General features: G+C 34.1%; 1 protein-coding gene across 2 annotated transcripts in view; it reads left to right on the top strand.

Annotated features, from left to right (window-relative positions):
• Positions 1-21794, top strand: part of LOC110028504 — a 43060-nt gene that overhangs the window by 16592 nt on the left and 4674 nt on the right. For both annotated transcript variants that reach the window (XM_020730379.1, XM_020730380.1), the window contains exons 6-13: positions 124-238; positions 328-365; positions 1392-1489; positions 1651-1706; positions 5871-6162; positions 6284-6399; positions 15307-15363; positions 16098-16163. In XM_020730379.1, coding sequence (XP_020586038.1) covers positions 124-238; positions 328-365; positions 1392-1489; positions 1651-1706; positions 5871-6162; positions 6284-6399; positions 15307-15363; positions 16098-16163 — 838 coding nt within the window. The remainder of the gene's footprint in view (positions 1-123; positions 239-327; positions 366-1391; positions 1490-1650; positions 1707-5870; positions 6163-6283; positions 6400-15306; positions 15364-16097; positions 16164-21794) is intronic.

Raw genomic sequence — 21794 nt, 5'->3', positions numbered from 1 at the left:
ATATATATATATATATATATATATGTAAATTCCCCCTTTTTTGTATTATTTATGAAATGTTTTAGCATATGGAAAGCCTTACTATGATATTTTAAACTTGGTTTCTACTTAATCGCGGTATAGATTTCATCACCAACGAGTGCCTTTAGTTATTCTCGTGTGTGGAACGGCTTGCACGGGAAAATCCACAATCTCCACGCAACTTGCGCAACGGCTTAACTTGCCCAATGTGTTACAGGTGAAGGTTTTTTCTACAAGTAATCTGTTGAATTGTGTTTTTTTTCTTCTTAATAAAATGATTTGCAACTAATTTTTATCATTGCACAGACAGATATGGTATACGAGTTACTGCGGACATCAACTGAGTTACGTTTATCTTGATTACTTCTCCATTTCAAGTTAGGACATGCTGTTATATATGACTAATGCCCTCTTTAATTTTTCATTTTCTGAAACTTTTCATCATGACTTAAAATATGATATATCTAGGGAATACATACATGTATACATATGTGTGTGTATATATATATCTATATATCTACACACACACACACACACAAATGTATGTATATATAGGTATATATACAAATGTATGTATATATATGTATGTGTATATGTATGGAATATATAATACTAAGGTATTGGACTTGAATTAAAAGATTTATACTCTGAAGGAATGGCTAGTAAGTTTCTTGCAATCAAGCACAGAATTTAACACCCTATTAAGATAAAAATGGAAGACTAAAGGATATAGCCTCAGAAGATCACCTACAACATAGATTTTATATGGTTTGGAGATAATTTCTGCATCCATAACCACACGAAATTTACTATTTTTTTAGTGTTACAATTGTGGAGGTGATGCCTTTTAGATAGAAGTCATGGTTTGTTATAACAGTAATATAATTTACATCAAAAAAATTCTATATAATCTACGCCTAGAATATTTCCCGGGATTCAAAATCTTTTACCCATTTTGGGTAGGGAAGGGATCGACATTTGGAACTGACTCAACAGGAAGAAGCAGACTCCGTAAAGACGTTAAACTCATACGAATAAAATAGAAAGTTAAAGCATGGAAATTCAAACATGGATATAGAATGAAATTGAGTAATTTGCCAAAATGGTCTCCCGACTCTTTGTAGGGGGTTATTTTAGTCCCAAAGTTTATGATAGCACTAATTTTGTCTTTAGACACTTCTCTCGAATGAAATTAATATTAACATGGAAAATAAAAGAGGCTATTTTTTCAAATCCTTTTGGTTTGTTCCATTCGTGCTAGTGTCTAATACATTCTTTTTTCTCTGAAGTTGCAGTTTTGTCTCTTATTTGTCGTTCAGCCTACAGTGATGAATAACTTGGTAAATATTCATTTTGCATGTTTTATGCAGTGCTCCCTTAGCTGGTACACCAGTCTGGGCACGGGAATTTAATTCCTCAGAAGAACTCATTACAGAATTCTGTAGGGAGTGTAGAATTGTGAGGAAAGGTAAATGCAAAGCTTTTCTTCTATTATATCATTCCGATGACTTTTAGCTATTAGCCTCATTAGTATGCTACTTTTGAGTGAAAGGTGTCACTCATTTTTTCTCAGTGTTTAGTTTTCTTATGTCCTTTCCTGAACTAAATACTGAACTACTATTTTGTTAGGCTTGGCTGGTGATTTGAAGAAGGCAATGAAAGATGGGAAGCCTATTATTATTGAGGTTGATTTCCACATGTTTATTATTTTCCAAGTAGAATATGAAGTTTGCAGAACATTATTTAACTTTATGCACATTGAACAAAATGTAAACAATTTTGCTAGATGGAAGATAATCATGTGTACTGGGTGCACCATTTGTATATGATTCTAGTAGTGTTTTTTTTTTTTTTTTTTTTTTTTTTTTTTTGTATGTCTAAAGATATCTTAGAACATTAATCACATCTCTACATCAATAATACTATTTTTTAGTGTTCAACTGTACGGTAGTACTTGAGCTTTATAATAAGTATTGATCTTAGGAAGAGGTTGCTTGTAGTCTATTCATACACGACTGGCAAAATATGTTGGTGACTAGTAACATTCTTATAAACTTGAGATTAGCTTTGGATTGTGCTAGAATTTCTAGCATCACTTCGAAAAAGTATTGGAGGAATTTTTCTTGGCGTTAAAGAGAGATGAATTCTTAGGCTTCATTTGGGACCACTTTGTCTTTCAAAAAAGTTCTTTTAAGTGTAATTAAAAATAAAAAACAGCAATATAAAAACATTATTTCTGAACTGAATATCTCATTTCAATACCAAATCTTTCTTCAGCTTTTACAAAAGTGAAAGACTAAATTTTCCACAGCCGCACCATCATTTCTTCCTCCTTTTTCATGGCTTCCGTGCTCCTTCATTGCAGCTTTTGCAAATGTGAATTTCCCTCCCTTTTCGAGATATTACAGAAAAAGTATCATTATCTCCAGCCTTTCAAGATTTTACATAAAAATGGATGTTCTCCTCCGACCATTTCAAGATAAAACAGAAGCCTACCGTAATTGAGTTGTGCACGCTTAAAATCTTGTCAAGACCATCTTCTCCGACTCCACCATAGAATGGAATCCCAACATTGTACACATAGCATTGGAAATCATCCGACCATCCTTCCTCCGCCGCGACGCACTCTTCACAAACCACGGACTTCGCGCCGGCTACGGGGATTTACTGTCGAGACTATTTTGAACTTTTCAATTTTTCAAATAATAGAACACTCGGTGGCTGGCCGGAAGCAATTGTAGATTTGGCGTTTTGAAACAACAACAAAATGCGGTTGTGGTCAACGCATCGTGCATTGACGGCGATGTACCAAAAAAACCTTTACGTTTTGCTGTCGTTCTCTAAATGGAACGAAGCCCCACCACTTTCTCAAACGGCTCTTAAAGTTGTTATTGTTTTCTTTATACTCAAATGAATTTTTTAACTTTGAAGCATCTTTGTTTGAGTTTAGGAATGAAAGAAAATCGTGAGCAATTTATGTGAGTTTGTCGGTGAGATTTATAGAGAGAGAAAGGGTAGGAGGTAGAGAGGGACATAATGGGTAGTGTGGGAAGGTTGGAGGAGGTGATAGATGGACTGAGTGTACATCTTTTATAATATAGGTGAAAATCAATTTTTAGTTTCTTAATTCTTTCACAGAAAAAAATTATTTGTGAGTGGAAGAGACGGTTTGTAGCTTAATAAAAGTTCTATATATTTAGAAAAATTCATAAAATTGCAATTAGATTGACTATTGAATATAATGGTTGGAAACAATAAAAATATTGTGGTGAAAATTAGACTTCTGAGATGAATGTACTGGTAAAATTAGGAAGAACAACTAGAGGATTACATTAGGGGGATGATGGAGTAAGAGTAACCTACGAATAAAAAATGTGTACATTGTGTTTAGGTGGTTTGGGCTATATTGTGAGTAAAAGCTGCACTTATAAGCTGAGTTTTTGGCTATTAATTGACGAATAAAAATGGTAAGTTAAAGATAATATGGCTAGAAGTTGTGAAAAAAACTTATGTAAATTAAAATTAATACTCTTTAGCACTCAAAGTAATGAATAAGGCACTCAAAAGAAATAGATGGGAAAAAGTTTTTTAGATAGAAAATGGAAAACAGAAGGAATGAATATAGAAGAAAAATAAATTGAGAATAGGGATTGAAAAATAGAGCTCTATCTATGTGCATATTTATATGTATAGTGTCAAGAATTAGAAAGGTTTTTTATGCTGATAACATAATTAAGCTTTATAATGAGAAGTGCGATTAAATGACTACATGAATTTGTTTACGTCTTTGTTCATGAACAAATCCTTGTAGAAATTTTCTACTACAATCTTCTTTTTGTTGCTAAAATATATTTATGGAAATGTCTCTGAAAATAACTTGCAAAAAACTCCACATTTTTTCAACAAAAATTTGAAGTGTTGTTCTTTCTTCTTATTTTTATTTTGAGATACAAGTATTCGATAAAGTCTTTGGTTTTATTATTATATGTATTAGGGATTATGGTATCATAATATTTTTTTAGTTTTTCATTAACTATTTAGAGTTGACTTTCTAAATCCTCAATTTTCATTTGCATTTGCTAGAACATTATCTATATCATTAATATTGGGAAATTTCAACCTTCCAGCATTTTTCTCAGTATTTAGTGAAACTTTTACCATTAAAGATAGGTGAATATATAGAAAGAGATGGGTAGGGCTGCAAACAGAGTCAAGCCGAGCAGGTGGCTGTTCAAGCTGGAGTATGATTACGAAAACCTTGCTCAAGCTCAATTTGAGCTTTTTTTTGTGCTGTCAATTTTGGTTCTTTTAAAATCTTGTTTTTTCGAGCTTGGTTAGAGCTCAGATCAAGTTTTTTTATTTTATGATTTTTGAGCTTTAAAAGAAGATCTTATTTGGGTAAAAACAATGAGTTTTAAACATGCAGTTCATTTGGAAAAATAAACTTGCTTTGTTGAGCTAAACTTTTTAACCTTAAAAATTGAGATTTTAAATTAATTAGTTTTTATATCATGGGGATTAATTTTATGAAATTTTTTAGTAACATATTAAATCTTCTTTAAAGCTTGTTCACACGGTGATTTTGACACACTTGCAAGATCCTGCATGGCCCTTGGTTATAGGTTATGCTGCTCTAGCAATTGGGTTTGGTGATAGAGCCTTGTCATTTAAACTTCATAAGCAACGGACTAGAAAGCATTTGTAGTGGGGATATCATGTTATGCTTCCACTTATTCATTTAATTCTAAAAATAGATCCACAAAACCATTTAATGACTTGAACTTCTATTGACCATTTTGAGAGTAGTTAGTGCCAAAAATATCTTTCTAGCCTTACCCAACATCTTTTAATATTCCTAAAATATTCCTAAGCATTTTAATAAATACTCAAGAATTTCTATTGGAAAAAAAATCTAATGCCTATTTTTGAAATTATTTAATATGCATATATTTTTATTTATGTTGCACATATACTTTTATACGCATCAATGGTTAATTACTTAATTAAATCTCAATTTTGAGTATTATATCGAGTCTTAGTTGAGTTGTATATCGAGCTTTTTAATGAACTTATTTATGAGCTTTAAGCGATACTATTCATGATCATAAATGAATTGAGCAAAAATCTATTCAAACTTATGCATTTAATAACTAAAGCATCATGCAAGTGTTTAAGTTTGTTCTTTTAGTTAATTAAATGATCATGAACCTGCTTTAACCAAGTTCATCTGCGAGTAGCTCTTCAAACATTTGGTTCATTTGCTGCCCTTGAGTTGGGCTCTATTTATATCATTTGGGCAGCCGATTTCATCCTTCCATAAATTTTTTTTGCCTTTCCAATTTACTTTTATGATAACTTTTCGAAATCAGAACTCCCTGCCATGAACCTCGGCGATCTTTGATGTTCTTGAAAGTGATCATGTTGATGCCTTGTTTATGCGAACTCTAATCTGTTATGGGTTTCAATGTTGCTTTCCATTTTCTATGATTGTCAACTTGAGGAATTTGGAGATTGTTTCTATGATTTCTGACAAGTTCTTTCTGAATATTAAGAAGAAACTTCACTCTGCCACCAAGATATTTAAGATTTGCTACTTCACCGATCAGAAGCTGAATTTTCTTATAAGAAAGGAGGATCTCCTTCAGTTGGAAGTCTTAACTTTAGCTGAATAGCATTATAAAATAATACTCCAGGCCTAATCATTGCATGCAAAGTTGGCTGACAAATTATTATGGCTGCATATTTTTTTGTATATGAGAACTATTAAAACCTCTCCACTGTAATTCTACTTTCTTCCTTGGTTTATTTTTAATGTTTTATTATTCAGATTACAACTTTAATTTTTACAGGGAATTCATTTGGATCCAAGCATCTATCTAATAGATGAAGAGAAAAGAGAAATCTCTACTGTTCATAACGAGAACGAAGTACATGGAAATGCCAATGGTGATTTTTCTGCTGAAGAAAAGATGAAAAATGTTTCCACCAGTGAACTCAACTCAACAAGCATAGATAAGGAAAATAAGGATTGCTCATATGAAAGGGAAGGCATTGAGATCAACAATTCTATTCCCCAGATTTTGGATAATAAAAAATGTCCAGAGAATCTGAGACATAAAGACTCAAATAATGGAGAAAAAGGTTTTTCTTTTCTATCATACTCCTCAATCTTGTTTTACTTTATTTTATTTTTGCAGTATATGTTCCAACAAATTGTGGTTTTCTATTGATTTTTCTGACATACTTTCTGTGATTACTACAGATGAAGGTCCAAAAGATTCAGATATTAGAAACAATTATCCTGTGAATAAAGTGAAGCCTGCTGTTGATCCTATTATTGTTCCTATAGTGTTAAAAATGGCTGAATTTGATCACAAGGTATTTGTTTCATTTATTTCTTAGATCTTCATCATCGTTAGCAGTATCCCAACTATTTGGGGTCTATTTTATGAATCAGTGTTTCTTATCATTCATATTCTTAGATGATTCTCAAATTTGAATAGTTATTCTCACGCTATTATTTATTTCCTAATTCATTTAGTAGTTTCAAATAAATGCAGGCATTCACCTAGTTTATTTCGTTGAATCGTTGTACAAATTTCTGTTGGAATATTGTCTATGTATACTGGATGCCCTTTGTGTGTTGTAACAATTTACAATCATCATGTCATTTCTTTTTTTATTTTTTTTTGGGAAATTTAAATCCCGACCATTCAAGTTTATGCATTCATATCGAACACCTAAACTTTCATACTTACATATATAGCATTTTAATACTTTAAACCTATGTATGAAAATGTGTATTTAACTTTTAAAAAGTGATAATAATGCTATTTTTGATGTGTTATTAAAGATTAGAGTGCTATGTGTGTACATATGAATGTTTGTGCGATATATGTAAATACATAAGAATTGTGTACTATGTATGTAAATGACCCCTTGTTTTGATAGAAAAATTGGGTACCCTTCTCATCAGAGAAAAAAAGTAAATGGATATGGCGTTCAGATTATGAAGGCAGTAGAAGATCAGGTTAGTTGATTTTAGATGATTTGATTCCTCAATAAAGATTGCTGATGGTGGTGATTTCTAGGTCATACCTTTAAGATTGAAGAAGACCTCACTCGGAATCTATATGAGTTGACAGATGTAGGAGATCAAGCTTCCTTATTATAAGATCGGATAAGGATAAAATTTGCTCTATTTTGTTCTTAAATTTCTTGTTAAATTGGTTATTATTTGAATATTGGTTGTTTATATTCGGGAGTTTGTTTGAAATTTAGTCTCTTGGATTGCAAATTTAAGTTAGTGATGAGTTTTAATTTTAGTTATTTATGTTATAATTTTTCCTATTCATTTGCATGTCATAATGCAATGAAATTCATCATAAAGTATCCCGCAATTCTTCATTTTTCCTTTCTTCCAGCCGTATTACACTGCTGTCGCCAGTGCTGCCCCTGCAGAAGCTATAATTCACTAGTATTCACCACCAAGCCAACTGGCACTGTAGCCATTGTTGCCATTGCTGTGTAGCACCTATAAATATTACCTGCATGCTTTTTTAAGCAAAACAAGATGTAAAAAATAACAAATCAATTTTTCTTTGTTAAAAGTTAGGCATGATGAGGGTAGTTTCATTCTTGAGAGAGCAAAACAGAGAGCCGTTCTTGCTGTTTATAAGAAGAAAAAGAGAAATTTGAGTAGGGAAGTCTTCTACAACGAAAGACCTTAACATGAGGTATCTTTTATTTGCAGACAATTTAAAATGGTCTTTATGAAGGTGAAAAAGATTGAGTAACCAAGCTATATACACTTACGAAAAGATGTACCTTCAACTACTCGATGACATCCAAAAGAAAAAAAATGCCTTCCAAAAGGGCAATGGGGGAGAAGCCTTATGTTAATGATGAACTCAAAGAGTTAAATTCTTACCATCTCATGCAAAAGTAGGACAAGAAGCGAGTGCCTTTTCTATTTTTTTAGAAAGAGGAGGTATTACCATCAAAATAAAGCCAAGCCAATTATACTCCAAAGATATGACTTTGGGTTTTTAGTTAAGCAAATAGGAAGACAGGGAGCTATAATCTAGGAGTCTTATAAAGATAAGATGTTTTGAAGCTCCATGGGCTTGGAGGCTCTCAAAGTTGTAGTTTCCAAATAAAATTTAAAAAATCTGTTAGAAACTTCTTAAAACCTTAGTTGCTAAAGACAAGTTGATATGTGGGAGGTTGGAATGCAAACCATACCTTTGTTGAAGTTTTGATCACGGAGGATTGAAATTCTTCTAACATAAGGACTCCAGATTAGAGTTTTCGAAGTGCTAAATGCAGAGTAAAACTTCAACCAAGGTATGGTTTGCTTAGATGTAGAGTAAAAAGTTGTGAAGGTATGGTTTTTTGGATGTAGAGTAAAATGTTGTGTATTTTGAAAATTGGATGTAGAGTAAAATGTAGATTAAAACTTCAACCAAAAAACCCTTAAATGTAGAGTAAAATTGAATGTTGTGAATTTTGATTGCATTTACTAATGGTTGTTTGGTTGCCTGTAAAGTAAATGCGGGGAAGCTATTTTTTTTTTTTTTTGTTTTGTTAGATAAATGCACAATAACTTAAAAATAGTGCATTTAAAATACTCTACATTTTTTGTGTGCTGGCTTTAATAATTTGTTGCCCTGACCCCTCTTGAAATATAAATGACAAGAGTTTACTTGTGGTTCCAGGCTAAATTTTCAGAACACAAATGAAATTATAGATAAGACACTATCTAGAGATTTCACCATCGGGAGAATTTTTTTATTTGTGGTTTAATGGGTGGTTAATTATCTCTCCTGATAATGAGAGAGCACTTTCGATTAAGATTTGCCATTAAGACACTGATTACTCAACTTATAGTAACAACAATTTAGAATTTGAATTTACAAACTTGATTGAAACTAAGAATTTATCACTTTGAGCTTAAAAGTATTATGTTGGGGAAATGATGGCACACCGGTTTAAGTTCCTATGGTTCCATTATCTCGGGTTGTCATGAACCCCAATTTACTTAGTCAGAGGAGGTATTCAACCCAACATGACCGAAGGATCTTGTTAGCATTTATGGGTTGCTTCGTCTAACGAGACCTTATAAACCTAAGGTGAAGTTTGTCCGAGGAGACTAATTTAAGTCGACCTTAGCTAATAGATGGTTTTGTGCCCATCAAATATGCCTTATGATCCACGTTTCAAAGAGCAGAGAGCCATTGAGGGACATAAGGGCTCTAACCTTGAGGTTATTTTTAGAGGGATTGGCCGAACTTGAATCCTTGTTATATCTCAATGAGATTGTTATCTAGATTTATCAAGCTTCAATAAGATTGAATTAGGATAAAATTGTTATATTTTTTCTTATAAATTTGGCATTATTTAGGTTGCTTATGTTATGGGTTTTTGTGGGAATTGTTTTCCTTGGATTGTAGAGCCAAGTTAGGGTGTATGAGGTCCAACTTCAAATTATTTCCTATCATAATTTTGCCTAGAAATAGGTGTTGCAATATTGGCCTTCACATAGGCTAATTCAATTCATAAGAGCCTAAGTGGCCATAGGCGACACCAAAAGCTAATCCAAGCTAAAATATATATATGAATCGACTTGATTCCAACTCTTTCTAAGCCCTTGATATTTTTTTTTGAATATCTTCTAATTTTTACATTTGAATTATTTTCTTGGGTATTATTTTCTCTTACGTTAGTATAGGATTAAATTTAAAGTTTGTTGGTTTTGATATGATTATATTTACATTAAAGTTTGTCCTTGTCTTTGCAATACTATTTCTTATAGATATAATCCATGCTCTTTGTAATTGTATTGTTGATATAGGTGTTCATTGGATCTAAGAAGTGTATGTGGATCACTCCAAAGTGTGTTTGGACCTTCCTTTTTTCTCTTTTCAGCAGACTTCGAATCTCACAAATCAATTCATTATGAATTTCTTTTAAATTTTGACTCTCATTTTCTTTTCCTGTCTCCATCTTTTACCGGCATTCACTATGAGTAGCCTCTAGAAACCTCTCAACTATTGGTCTTTTTGTTTTTCAGAGAACATAGGCTTCTTTCTTCTGCAGTTTCTTCCTGTAGATCCTAGAATTCAAGCAGCAGGCAATTATTTAAGCCCTTGTGATACTTTTCTTAAAAAACACAACAATTCTACTACATTTTGTTTAAGCAGAAGTCGAGAAGGGAAGTTGCAATATAGCTATGGGGAGACCAAAACAGAAGAGTTCTTGCCGTTTACAGAAGGAAGAGAGAGTGAAATCCAAGGGAAGTTATTTACTGGGGACGAGTTATGCAATTTTCAATGAACTTCTGATTCTTTGCAGGGGATTTATGTCAAGCTATGACATAATTCAAGTTTTCAATCTGTACTTGGGTCTGGAATGTGAAATAGACTCTTAAGATTACTATGTGGGTTTGGGTGGAGGATATAAATTGGATTTAGTTTTTATTTATTTGTCTTTTAACTGAGTTCCTCTTGCCATACAACCTTTTAAGCATCACATTTCTACCGCAATCTACTAGTTTGTTAGCAACTTATATGTCATTCGACCATAGAGCCTATATAGCATAATCGGCAAATTTCAATTTTACAGAATGCAATGACCCTTTAATGGCACAGTTTTAGCTAGATACTTTTCAATTTTACCTAACCATATAATTGGTTGATGTGTTTAAACCTATCACATTTTGATATGATCTGTCATTCAGATATATTGATTAATTTACATTGATTTTCATCCAAGTAGGGGGAAAATTCCCTATATTTTTATGCTTTTAAAGTTTTGGTCAAATGTTTTGGAAAATATTTTTCTTAAATGTAGAATGGAACTTGCTAAAAGATTATAGTGGGATGAAATCATATTGATTATAACCAAGTAACGACACATTTGGATACTTTGATTTATCATAATTTTATTTGATATTTTGTTGAGATTTGGAATAGAGTAGTTTAATTTTATTGATGAAATGAGGGGTATTTAAACCCAATTACAATAGACACTAGAAAAGAAAGAAATAACACATAATAAACCAAATAGGAAATAAATAAAATAGAATAAAGTAAAAAGGAAATACATAATAAGGGAATAAAAGCTAATAAGAAAGAAATAAAAAATGATTACGGCTAGAGATTTGATTGTCCTTATAAATCTAATACTCTCCATCAAGTTGAAGAATAGACGTTAATCATATTCAATTTGGATTTGAAGTCATTGAGCAATGGATGGGGAAGATTCTTGGTGAGGATATTCGCTAGTTGACCACTGGATGACGCAAGATGAATACAAATTTTCTCGTACTCAATCTATTCCTTAATGAAGAGTCTGTCAATCTCAATATGTTTGTTACGATCACGCTGAACTGGATTGTGAGCAATGATGATGGCGGAATTATTATCACATAATAATTGCAGCGGGGCAGAGGTTGGCATACGAAGTTCACGGAGCATGATGCCTAACCAGACTCTTCATCCTCCAGGACATGGACCAAAATTTAACTCCAACACTGTTTTGGGCAACCACAGACTTGTTTTTACTTTTCCATGTGACTAGATTTTTCCATATAAATGAGCAAAAACCCGAAGTGGAACGTCGGTCATGAACCAACCCGACTCAATCAACATCTTTATACACAATAATAGACCGAGAAGTGTGATGAGAGAAAAAACAAACCTGAGCCCAGTGTATTTTTTAAATAGTGGAGAATCTGGTGGGCGGGCAACTTGAAGATGATTTTCATAGGGGTCATGCATGAATTGACTCAGTATACCAACTACGTGGCATATGTCGGGGCGAGTGTGGGTGGGGTAGTGAGTTTCCCCATAAGGCTCTCGTAGTGAGCCTTGTTGACAGACAAAACATTGAGAATGTTAGATAATTTTTTATTGGGATCCATTGAGACAACAACTGATTTGTACAGAAAAAGATTGTTTTCTGTGAAGAGATCAACCACACATTTGCGCTGAGATAAGAAATGTTATTTCCATGCCTATAAAGTACTGGAGAGATCCGAAGTCCTTCATTTCAAAGGATTTGACAAGAATGTTTTTCAAGGATTCCAATGCAGGGAGATTGTTTTCTATAAGAGCAATATTGTAAACATAGAATAATTATAGCAATTTGAACATTGGATGAATGCCGGAAGAAGAGAGTGTGATCCGATTGAGCCAGAGTAAAATCACGGCCCAAAACCACTTTTGTGAACTTGCTAAACCAGACACTTGGGATTGCTTTAGCCCATAGAGAGACTTGCATAGCCTGCACACTTGGCCTTTGGAGGTAGTTGAGTCAAAGCTAGGAGGGAGAGACATTTCTACCTCTTTTGTAAGCTCTCTATTCAAGAACGCATTCTTGACAACTAGATGGAATAAAACCAATCCGCATATATTGCAAGGGACAACATGACCCGAAGTGTTTAACTTAGCCACTGAAGCAAATGTCTCATCATAGTCAACTCTGTAGTTCTGTGAGTGTTCTTTGATGATCGGTGCCTTGTTGCGTTGAAATAATCTACCAGAGTTGAACTTGGTGCGAAAATCCATTGACACCCTACAGCTTTCTTACCCTGAGGAAGATCAATGATGTCCCATGTATGGTTCCACTAAAGGTTATTCATCTTCTCCATTACTGCTATTTTTCAAGCTTGATCAGCATGAACAACCTCAATATTAGCTAGGATCTGATAGTCCTTCAAGGCAGTAGCAAATGCTTTGTAGGTCGGTGATAAAGTGCAGAAAAAAACTTATTTTTCCATAGAATAGAGGGAGCATTTCTGCTTGCATAACTTATTCGGAGAACTCACCTCATTCGGGACATACTGAGGATGTTGCCTGTATTGGAGTCAAGGTCCTGTAAGGAGGCAGCAGGTTCACTGTAGGAGCAGTGTAACGAGTGCGCCTAGCGTAAACACGAGTAGTGGGAGAAGGAGATGGTGCCTCACTTGATCCTGGAACTCCTCGGTTGGTGCACTCATCGGAACAGTGGACTCTTTAGTGGCAGGAACACTGGAGGGAATATCCATAGGAGTATGATAAGGGATAGTGTCTAAGAAAAGCTCTCTCTTACTTGTGGTTTAGCTAGGAAAATAGGGAACACTTTAAAAGAATGAGACGTCAACATTCAAATAGATTTTTTTAGTGGTAGGATCAAAGTACTAATACCCTTTTTGAGTGGCGGAGTACACAAAGAAGATATATTTTATGGATATGAGATCAAGTTTACTCCGATTGGTGCCAGTGTTCCAAATAAAGACAATGCACCCAAAAATCTTGGGGTCTAATGTGGAGAAGACTTGATTGGCAGGGAAGCATATGGCATTGGGACGGTTAAAGGGGTTCAAAACGAGGAGAGTGTTTATGAGATAGGTGGAAATAAAGATGACATCATTCCAAAAACGTTTTGGGACATTGGAATGAAACATAATGGAGCGAGCAACGTCGAGGATGTGACGGTTTTTCTTCTCGACTACATTTTGTTGAGGAGTATCCGTACACGAGCTTTGGTGGAGGATGCCCTTGCCCTCCAAGAATTCACCCAAAATAGAGTTGAAAAACTCACAACAACTATTGTCTATTCGAAGGACCTGAATAAGAGTTTTCAATTGAGGGAATAAAAGCTAATAGAAAAGAAATAATGATTAGTAATGGCTAGGGATTTGATTGCCGTTATAAATCTAATACATCTTAATTTTGACTTGTATGGTAAATGTTCTAGTGTTTTGTTGCACGTGCATCCTCCATGACTTCACTCTTTGGATAGAGCAATTGTTGGTAGCTTCTTTATTTTCTCGAAAATAATGTGAAGTATTTTTTCTTTTGAAAAAAAAAAACTTGATGTTGGATGACTAAGTATTAGGATTTGAAATGCGATAAAATTGCTATAAGAAAAGGAATAATATCTAAGGCAATGATTAAAATTTAATTCAAACTCTAGTTTTGTTCTATTTATCATTTTTTTTTCTCTATTTTCAAGCTCCCTCTGAGTAAAGGTTAACCCGATTAATCTAGTCTTTTGTTTTCAACAATTTTTGGTATAAATTGGTTTATTATTGAGCTACTTTATGCAATATCATGAATGAATAGATGTGAAGACTCGGTCATATTGTTATTATAATTGATTTTAGTTTTGATGGACATGTTGCTACCAACGTACCTTTTTTTCCTGCATGTTTGTTAGAATGTTTATTTAGAAACTTGCAAATTAAATTGGTTAATTAGATCATAATTATATCCTCATATAAATTTTCACTCTTTTAGAGGCTTGTAGATTTGCCTTTTAAACTTGGGTACTTTGTTAAGCTTGCATTGAACTTTCGAAAGCTAAATAAATAAATAAAACTATTGAAAATAAAATAATGGAAAAAACTATCGAGATTTTTTATTGTTTATGTTTTGTATAAGAGAGGAGATACATATACATCCTTAAGAGGTATTATAAAATAGGAATAAATAAATAAATAAGGTGGGAGGAATAAGAAGGGATCAATGATCATATAGGGTAGCATATAGATTGCACTCGGAGAAATTAATTCAATAATACAAGGCTTTGATCCGCGTGCCTTAAGTTCTTTGCTATGATTGGAGTGTCACCGCACCACGGAAGAGAGAGAGGGAGAGGGAGAGGGAGAGGGAGAGGGAGAGGGAGAAATTCAACGCAACCTTTTACTTTGCTCCTCATTTTCTTTGTAAACTCTTTGTCCAACCATTGTGCCATTACAAGTTCCTCTGTTCAGGGTAATGTCTCTCTAACTCGTTCAAATTCATCCTTTATCTTATCTCCATTTTTCAATGAAGAATGGTTATTAACTGTCCAGTAATACTTTATGGTTGTGTAAGTAATTTAATATCATAATGTTAAAATGGATATGTGATAAAATTTGTTGGGATGGAATGAGAAATGATTTTATCAGAAGGGTGATTGAATTAACACACATTGAAGATAGCGTAGTCGAAGATCTAGAATTAAGTGATTCGAGCATGTCTCAGAAGGGTAAGATGCACCACTAAGACCAATATAGACAATTGAAATAATCAATATGGAAGGATTGAATAATAAATTTGATATAACAGTGACAACATTGGCAGAAGTTGTGCACAGTATAGAGTGAACTTTTCATGTAATGCTAAAAAAATAATTTTTAAGAGTATTCATAAAGTTGACCCAAATTGTTGGAATAAAGCTAATGATTATGATTTTATTTGAATCATATTTATTCTCTTTACTTAATCTTACTATAATTTTGGCTACCCATGAATGCAGGCATTATTGGAGGAGTGGATATCCACCCGAACATATGGGGAAAAATGTCCCGTCCAGGTAATATTGTACTATTATATTATCGTGCAAAGGTTTTTCATTTTAACCATAAAAAATAATAGATTTCTAGGAAATAAATTCAGAAATCAAAGAACAGCATTAGGTACTTCATTCACACATATTAGCTCTAGCATTGTGGAAATTTACACAAAACTGAATAAAGATTGAAGTCATGCCAAACTATATGAATTAAGTTACCACCATCATCACTGGCATGTGCTATTAATTACACAAAAAATAAATAAAGAATTACCAACTAATTAAAAGAAAATAAAGAAATTGTGCAAAGAATATGTCTTGTTGTAACACTTCTGAGGGATTTTGATTATTTAAGTGTTAGGGAGATAAATTTGGACAGTTGTTGGAAGATTGTAGTAAAGATCAATTTTGAGAATGTTGATATTGGCTGCATGTAATTAGTGGGATTCTGTTAATTTATTCAGTGCACTTTAATAATTATTTTGACGAATTATGGCTTTTGATTTTTTTTCTCTCTTACCATTTTGCAATTTATGGCTATCACTGTCTTTGAAGTTCTTTTGCAAACTTCTTGTTGGAGTTTCTCAGATCAATTGTATGGCTTAGTTTTGTTATGCAAACATTCAACTAAATAAAGTTTGCTTTGCCTCTATTTTGTGGATTTATGTGGACTTATTAATTTTATTACTGTCTTTTTATTCTCTTGTGTTTTATTGAGTGGCATAAGTAATGATGTGATGTTTTTTGTTCCGCAGGATCAAGATAAGTTGATTCACAATCTTAAGAACATTCAGAACTATCTTTGCTCCTTTGAATCACAGGTAAGTTGATTGTAGGGTCTTTTTAAAGCTTGTGAGCTTGTATTTGCACGTAGCAGTCTTGTTTTACTTGAACTTCATAGACATGTTAAATCTGTCATATGGTTGTAAGTTTATCGGATTTGATTGGTTGTGACCTAAGCTGAGAATTAACGAGTATTTTTTTCGCAAAAAGCCAGAATTGGGTTGAATCACTCAAGCCCACGAATGCATTGGTTGGGTTGGGTCAGGTTTGCATGGGCTGTATCCAAGTCTAGAAGTGGGGAACAAGAAAATTGCTATTTGTTTCTATTCTGAAGCTATTTTTTCAGTTAATTGAAAAAAAATATAGTGCTGACCTGCCCCTCTTTACAATAGTAAGCTACTTTCATTTTTTATCAGAAAGTGTAATTTTTCATTGTGTTTTGAAGGAAATCTACCTCCACTGGAAAACCAGAATTTCAGAAGTTTGGTAGTGGGAATCTTTTTTTTTTTGTAGTTTAACAAACGAAGTTATAAATTTGTGTCTTCATGCGACTTAAATTTGGAGGGTAGTTCAGTGAACCATCGAAACATGGGCTCGTTTCCGTTTGTCATGGATTGTAGAATCAAGTATTTGAGCTAGAACTTATATCATAGGAGTGCTCACCTAGGATTGACTATATTTCTTGCATTATTTTTTTATTATGAGGTTGATTTTAGGTGATCTGAAAGTACGGTGCATTATAGATGATATGGTTTTTTTAAGGGGCATTTACAATTTTTATTTTTTTTTACATATCTAACACTCAAACATATTCATATTTACATGCATACCACTCAAATCTTTGACATCACATGGAAATTACTACCATTGCTACTTTTTAAAAGTGAAATACATCTTTTTAAGCATAAGTCTATGGCATCACGGAGTTATAAGTGTAAATGTCAAACTTTGTGTGTTAGATATGTAAATACATAAGAATTGTGTTGTATGTATGTAAATTTCTCTCTTATTATTATTATTTTTCTTTTAAATCATGAATAACATATTTCACTGATGATTTTGGTCAAAATAATTATATCTAGTATTCTTTTTTGTTCATTTGTGCATGTTAAATCATAACTCATCCTTGTCTAGCCTTCTCTGAACTAGTCCTCTCCTGTTTCTTTCTAAGTTTCTCAAGTTATATGTTTATGGATGTTCCTCTATGGCGTTTAGTTCTGTTGAAGGCTCTTTATCTTGTTTTTGGTTCTATCAAAGGTACATTTACCATCAAATATCTTAGTGAAGTACATATACCATCAAATATCTTCACTATTGAGTGATGATCATCTTCATTATATTTTATTCGCTCATGCTAAATCATAGTGGCAACAATCTGTATGTCACACATTATCTGCATGTGTGGAGTGGGATTGTTATTTGGAAAATCAAATTTTGATCGAAATATATGAATCTTGATAATCTTTGAGTGTAATGCAGACATTACAAGGCACTCAGATTCATTAGATATTTTAGACACTCTTTGCTGTGTTTAACTCTTTTATGAGATTAATGGACCGCTAAGAAGCATATATCATCTATTGACTGAGTGATGAGTTTCAGGATATCCAGCCTAAACCATATTTACTATAACCTTCAAGATTAAAAAAGTATATTTGTGTGAAAAGAACAAATCAATATTTGATATCTCAATAAGATATTGAATAATTTGAAGAACCGCAGCCAAATGTTAGTGATGAGGATTGTGAATGGATTGACTTGTTGAACGGTGTAGGAACTTGGCCAAGTAATTGTTAAATAATTTAAGCTGCCTGTTATCTGTCTAAATGCTGTGGGATTAGGAAGAAAATTGCCTGTCTTAGATATTTTTTGTTTACATTTAATGAAATATCCATATGGGTTGCTATTTTGAGGCTAAACAAAACTAATTAAATCCAGAAAAATACTAGAGGAACTGGTATAAGAATTCAAAATCAAGATGGGCACCAAGATTCTTCATATGAAATGTAGTCTAAAGGTCTTGTAAACTGCTAATTAGGGTCAAATCTATCTCAATGATAATTATGTAATGAACGTGAACTCAAAGAAAAAGGGGAGAAAAAAAGAAAGAAACCTTATTATAATGCTTGGGAATCTGGGAAATGGCATTTAGTATTATTAAGAGAGATGGAGAATGGGAGGCGAGCAATGGGGAGACTAAGGGGAGGGTACAGGGTGAAGAATATAATCAAGCAAGAAGCGAAGAGGGGCTCATGCGACTATAAATGAGAAAGCGAGTGAAAGGGGAAATCGAACGCTTGATAGCAAAGAACGTGAAAGGAAGAGGGGGAGGTGAAGGAAGAACGTGAAAGGAAGAGGGGAAGGTGAAGGAAATAAGAAAAAATGAAGTGGACATTAAGCCCATGCGTAACTAAGGGTGAAGAGCGAGTGTAGAGGATCGATTGAATGGATCACTTTTGGAGCTTGAGCGAACAACAATGCGAGCCCAAACAAAATTGAGGTGATGACATGTGAAAGACCTAATAGAATTGTGTGACCAAGCATTAAGCGCAGTGGAACCCGATTGCATGCAAAGCTGAGAGCTGCCACATAAGTAGGGTTGTAAACAAGCAGAACATGAGCGAGCAAAGATGTTTTTCATGTTCGACTCCTTTGTAGTAATGGTTATTTGAAATTAGCTCGAGTTCGAAATAATCTCAAAATTAGTATGTTTGTTTTTAGCTCGATATTGTCTGAAATTGCTCGAAATGACTCATCATTGGCTCAGAAATGCTTTCTCGTTTGTTTGTTTGAAATTAGGTCGAATTTTTTTGAGCACAGGTCGTGAACTAGCTTGAAATAAGCACAAATCTGGTTGAGCTCAGCTCGTGAACTAGCTTGAAATAAGCTCGAAATTATTATAAAAACTATGGCATTCTTTGAATTTTTAAAATAAAATTTATAACAAAAAAATTTAGATCAAAATCATAACTACTAAGAAGAGAGAAAATCAATCACCTAAACAGTAAATAGAAAACATATAAAAATTCTCAAATCTGTTATCTCTCTATTCCACACAATGAAACACGGAACAATAATATTTTCTATCCCTAACACTCAGATAGATAGAGATAAAAAAGACAAGCAAAGGCAAATAAACACATCTGAAAGACTGTAAGAAGATATCTCACTTCACTCGGTTGCGCGCTGATGTTGTTAAGGGCCAAGCAAAAAAATGAGAAATCATAGAGCTATTTGCCCAAACAGACGCAAAGAAGAACAGAAAGAAAATACAATTGCATATAGAAATAAAAACCCTTATGCAACGTGACAGGGCCAACACCTTAAATTGTTGAAATTCATAATAATGCGGAATAAAATGAGATTTTTTTATTGATATGAGAGGGGCATAAATAACCCTTATATGAATCATAAAATAGGAAAGATAATAAAAAAGAAATAATATAAAGGAAAGGTATATCACCTAATGTCTCCATTTAATTAATTCATATTAATTATTTGGAGTTAAAGGAAATAACATAAAATAAGAAAGAAAATAACTCTAATCCAAAAAAATAAATATAAAATAGGAAAGAAAATAATTCCTAATCTAAGAAAATAATTTATTCTTCATAACTTCTTAGATGAATAAATTATTTCCTATTATAACTACTTCTAACACTCCCCCTCAATTTGAAATATGGTTGAAAACAATGTTTAACTTTGATTTGAAAATATCAAACAATTGGCGAGGGAGATCCCGTGAAGTAGAAATTGAAGCCTTCATCTCGTACTGCGATTATTTTTGACTGTAGCTCATGCAGTATTTGTAGGTAGGTGGAAGACTCCCACAAGTAATGCTGCAAAGGAGTTTGCAGGAAAGTAGTCAATTGTGATTGTCTTTGACTGCAGTTTCTGCAATGTCTGTAGATAGACAAAAGGCTTATATAGGTAATGTTGGAGGTGAATTTGCAAGAAAATAGACAAACTGTAGGATATTGCAAACTTCTAGTTGATTGTGTTTGTCTTTAACTACAATTCTATAGTGTCTGTAGGCAGGTTAAAGGCTTCTAAAGGTAATGTTGTTAGAGAGTTTGCAGAGAATTAGACAACCTTTAGAAGAAACTGCAGGGTATGACTTGCAGAAAAGAAAAAGGAAAAGCTCTGGATGTAGGTTTGTTGCAAGAAAAAGCTTCGGAGGTAGAGCGTGATGCAGGAAAAAGGCTTTGGAGCATTGTCAGCTGCGGGAAAAATTTTGGAGGGGGGTCTGCGACAAAAAAAGTTTCGAAGGAAAGGCTGATGCAAAAAAAAACTCCAGAGGACCTGTTGCAGGAAAGATTTTGGAGGAGAAACATCCTGGATAGTAGCAGCAGGAGATTAAAGTCCATGTTTCAACAAATTTATGAACCTTATTCTTAACATCCTTCCTGCCATTGGATAGGTTAAGTATTTGCTCAGGAGCACCTTTGCTGACACAGTGCCAGTGACCTTTGTAGGATTTGCAAGCATCCCAACTATGATAGTAATCCTTTTCATAATTGCACCTTGTTGTGATAGCCGATGAGATCCAATAGCCAGAGTGGCTGACAAGGCATTAGGCATGGCGATTGAGATGCCTTCAACTAGAAGGACAAACAGGTTGTCAGTCCCATCCCTGTACTTGCAATGTTGGATAGGATACATGACTATAATCTCTACAAGCATGCCAATGACGATGGAACAAATGCAGAAATTTCCAATGGCGGTGGGAACCTGCTGGAAATGGCCAAATTGATTGGTGCTATCAACAAGGTGGGAAACCTCGCCAAAAAATGTATGGACACCAGTGGAAATGACAACTTTCTTAAGCTCCCTCTTTTTGTAGGTAGAAACAGAGAAAACCTCATCGCTAGGGTTTTTAGTTACAAGAAGAGATTCGCTAGTGAACTTGAGGGGATCACCCTTGAGAAGCCTAACATCAGCTGGGATGTAGAACAATGGTAAGAGAGGACTGCTGTTGTAAGGCTGCAGGAAATCAGGGAAGCCAGACTGCTGGAAATGTGGACAATTAAAGGAAATCAGGGAAGCCGAGCTGCTGGAATCTAGGAAGTCGGATTGCTGCAGGGAACGAGCCAAAAAACAACGGGAAGGATCTCCAGGAAAAATTGCACCTCCAGCGGTAGGGACCTGCAAAAAATTAGGGACTTCAGACTGCAGAAAACTAGGAAGCTAGACCGGTGAAAGAAACAGGTGTAAAAAACCAGTGGGAAGGATCTGCAAAGGACGATGCCCGCCAGAAGAATAACCATCCTTAGATTTGCAATATAATAACCCTCCAATCTTGATCGTAGCAATGGTTGATCTAATAAATAAAGAATCACTGTGAAAAGAGTCCATGTCGACAAGGTCAAAGTACTCCCCCTATAGATATTTCTCTGCGAGAAGCCTATTGGCATCATAATGAGTTACCACCTTCTTTTCCCTCTCGCCGAAACCCTAGGAACCAAGGATGAGAGGTTGGATGCGATGAGGCCGCGATGCCCCTTGAAGGCATCGTTGGGCCAAACAATGTCAGCCTCGCTTTGCACGAGGTAGCGCAGGGAAAGCGCGTCGTAGCCGCACAAGCGTCGATGATATGGAGGCCACGACCCATGGAACAACGTTGGAGAGCAGCGGCAAGGACCCTAAGAATCGCGGCCGACGGCGCTCTC

Source organism: Phalaenopsis equestris, unplaced genomic scaffold (genome assembly GCF_001263595.1).
Source record: "Phalaenopsis equestris unplaced genomic scaffold, ASM126359v1 Scaffold000513, whole genome shotgun sequence".
Classification (NCBI taxonomy): domain Eukaryota; kingdom Viridiplantae; phylum Streptophyta; class Magnoliopsida; order Asparagales; family Orchidaceae; genus Phalaenopsis; species Phalaenopsis equestris.
This window is presented reverse-complemented; position numbering and strand designations above follow the sequence as displayed.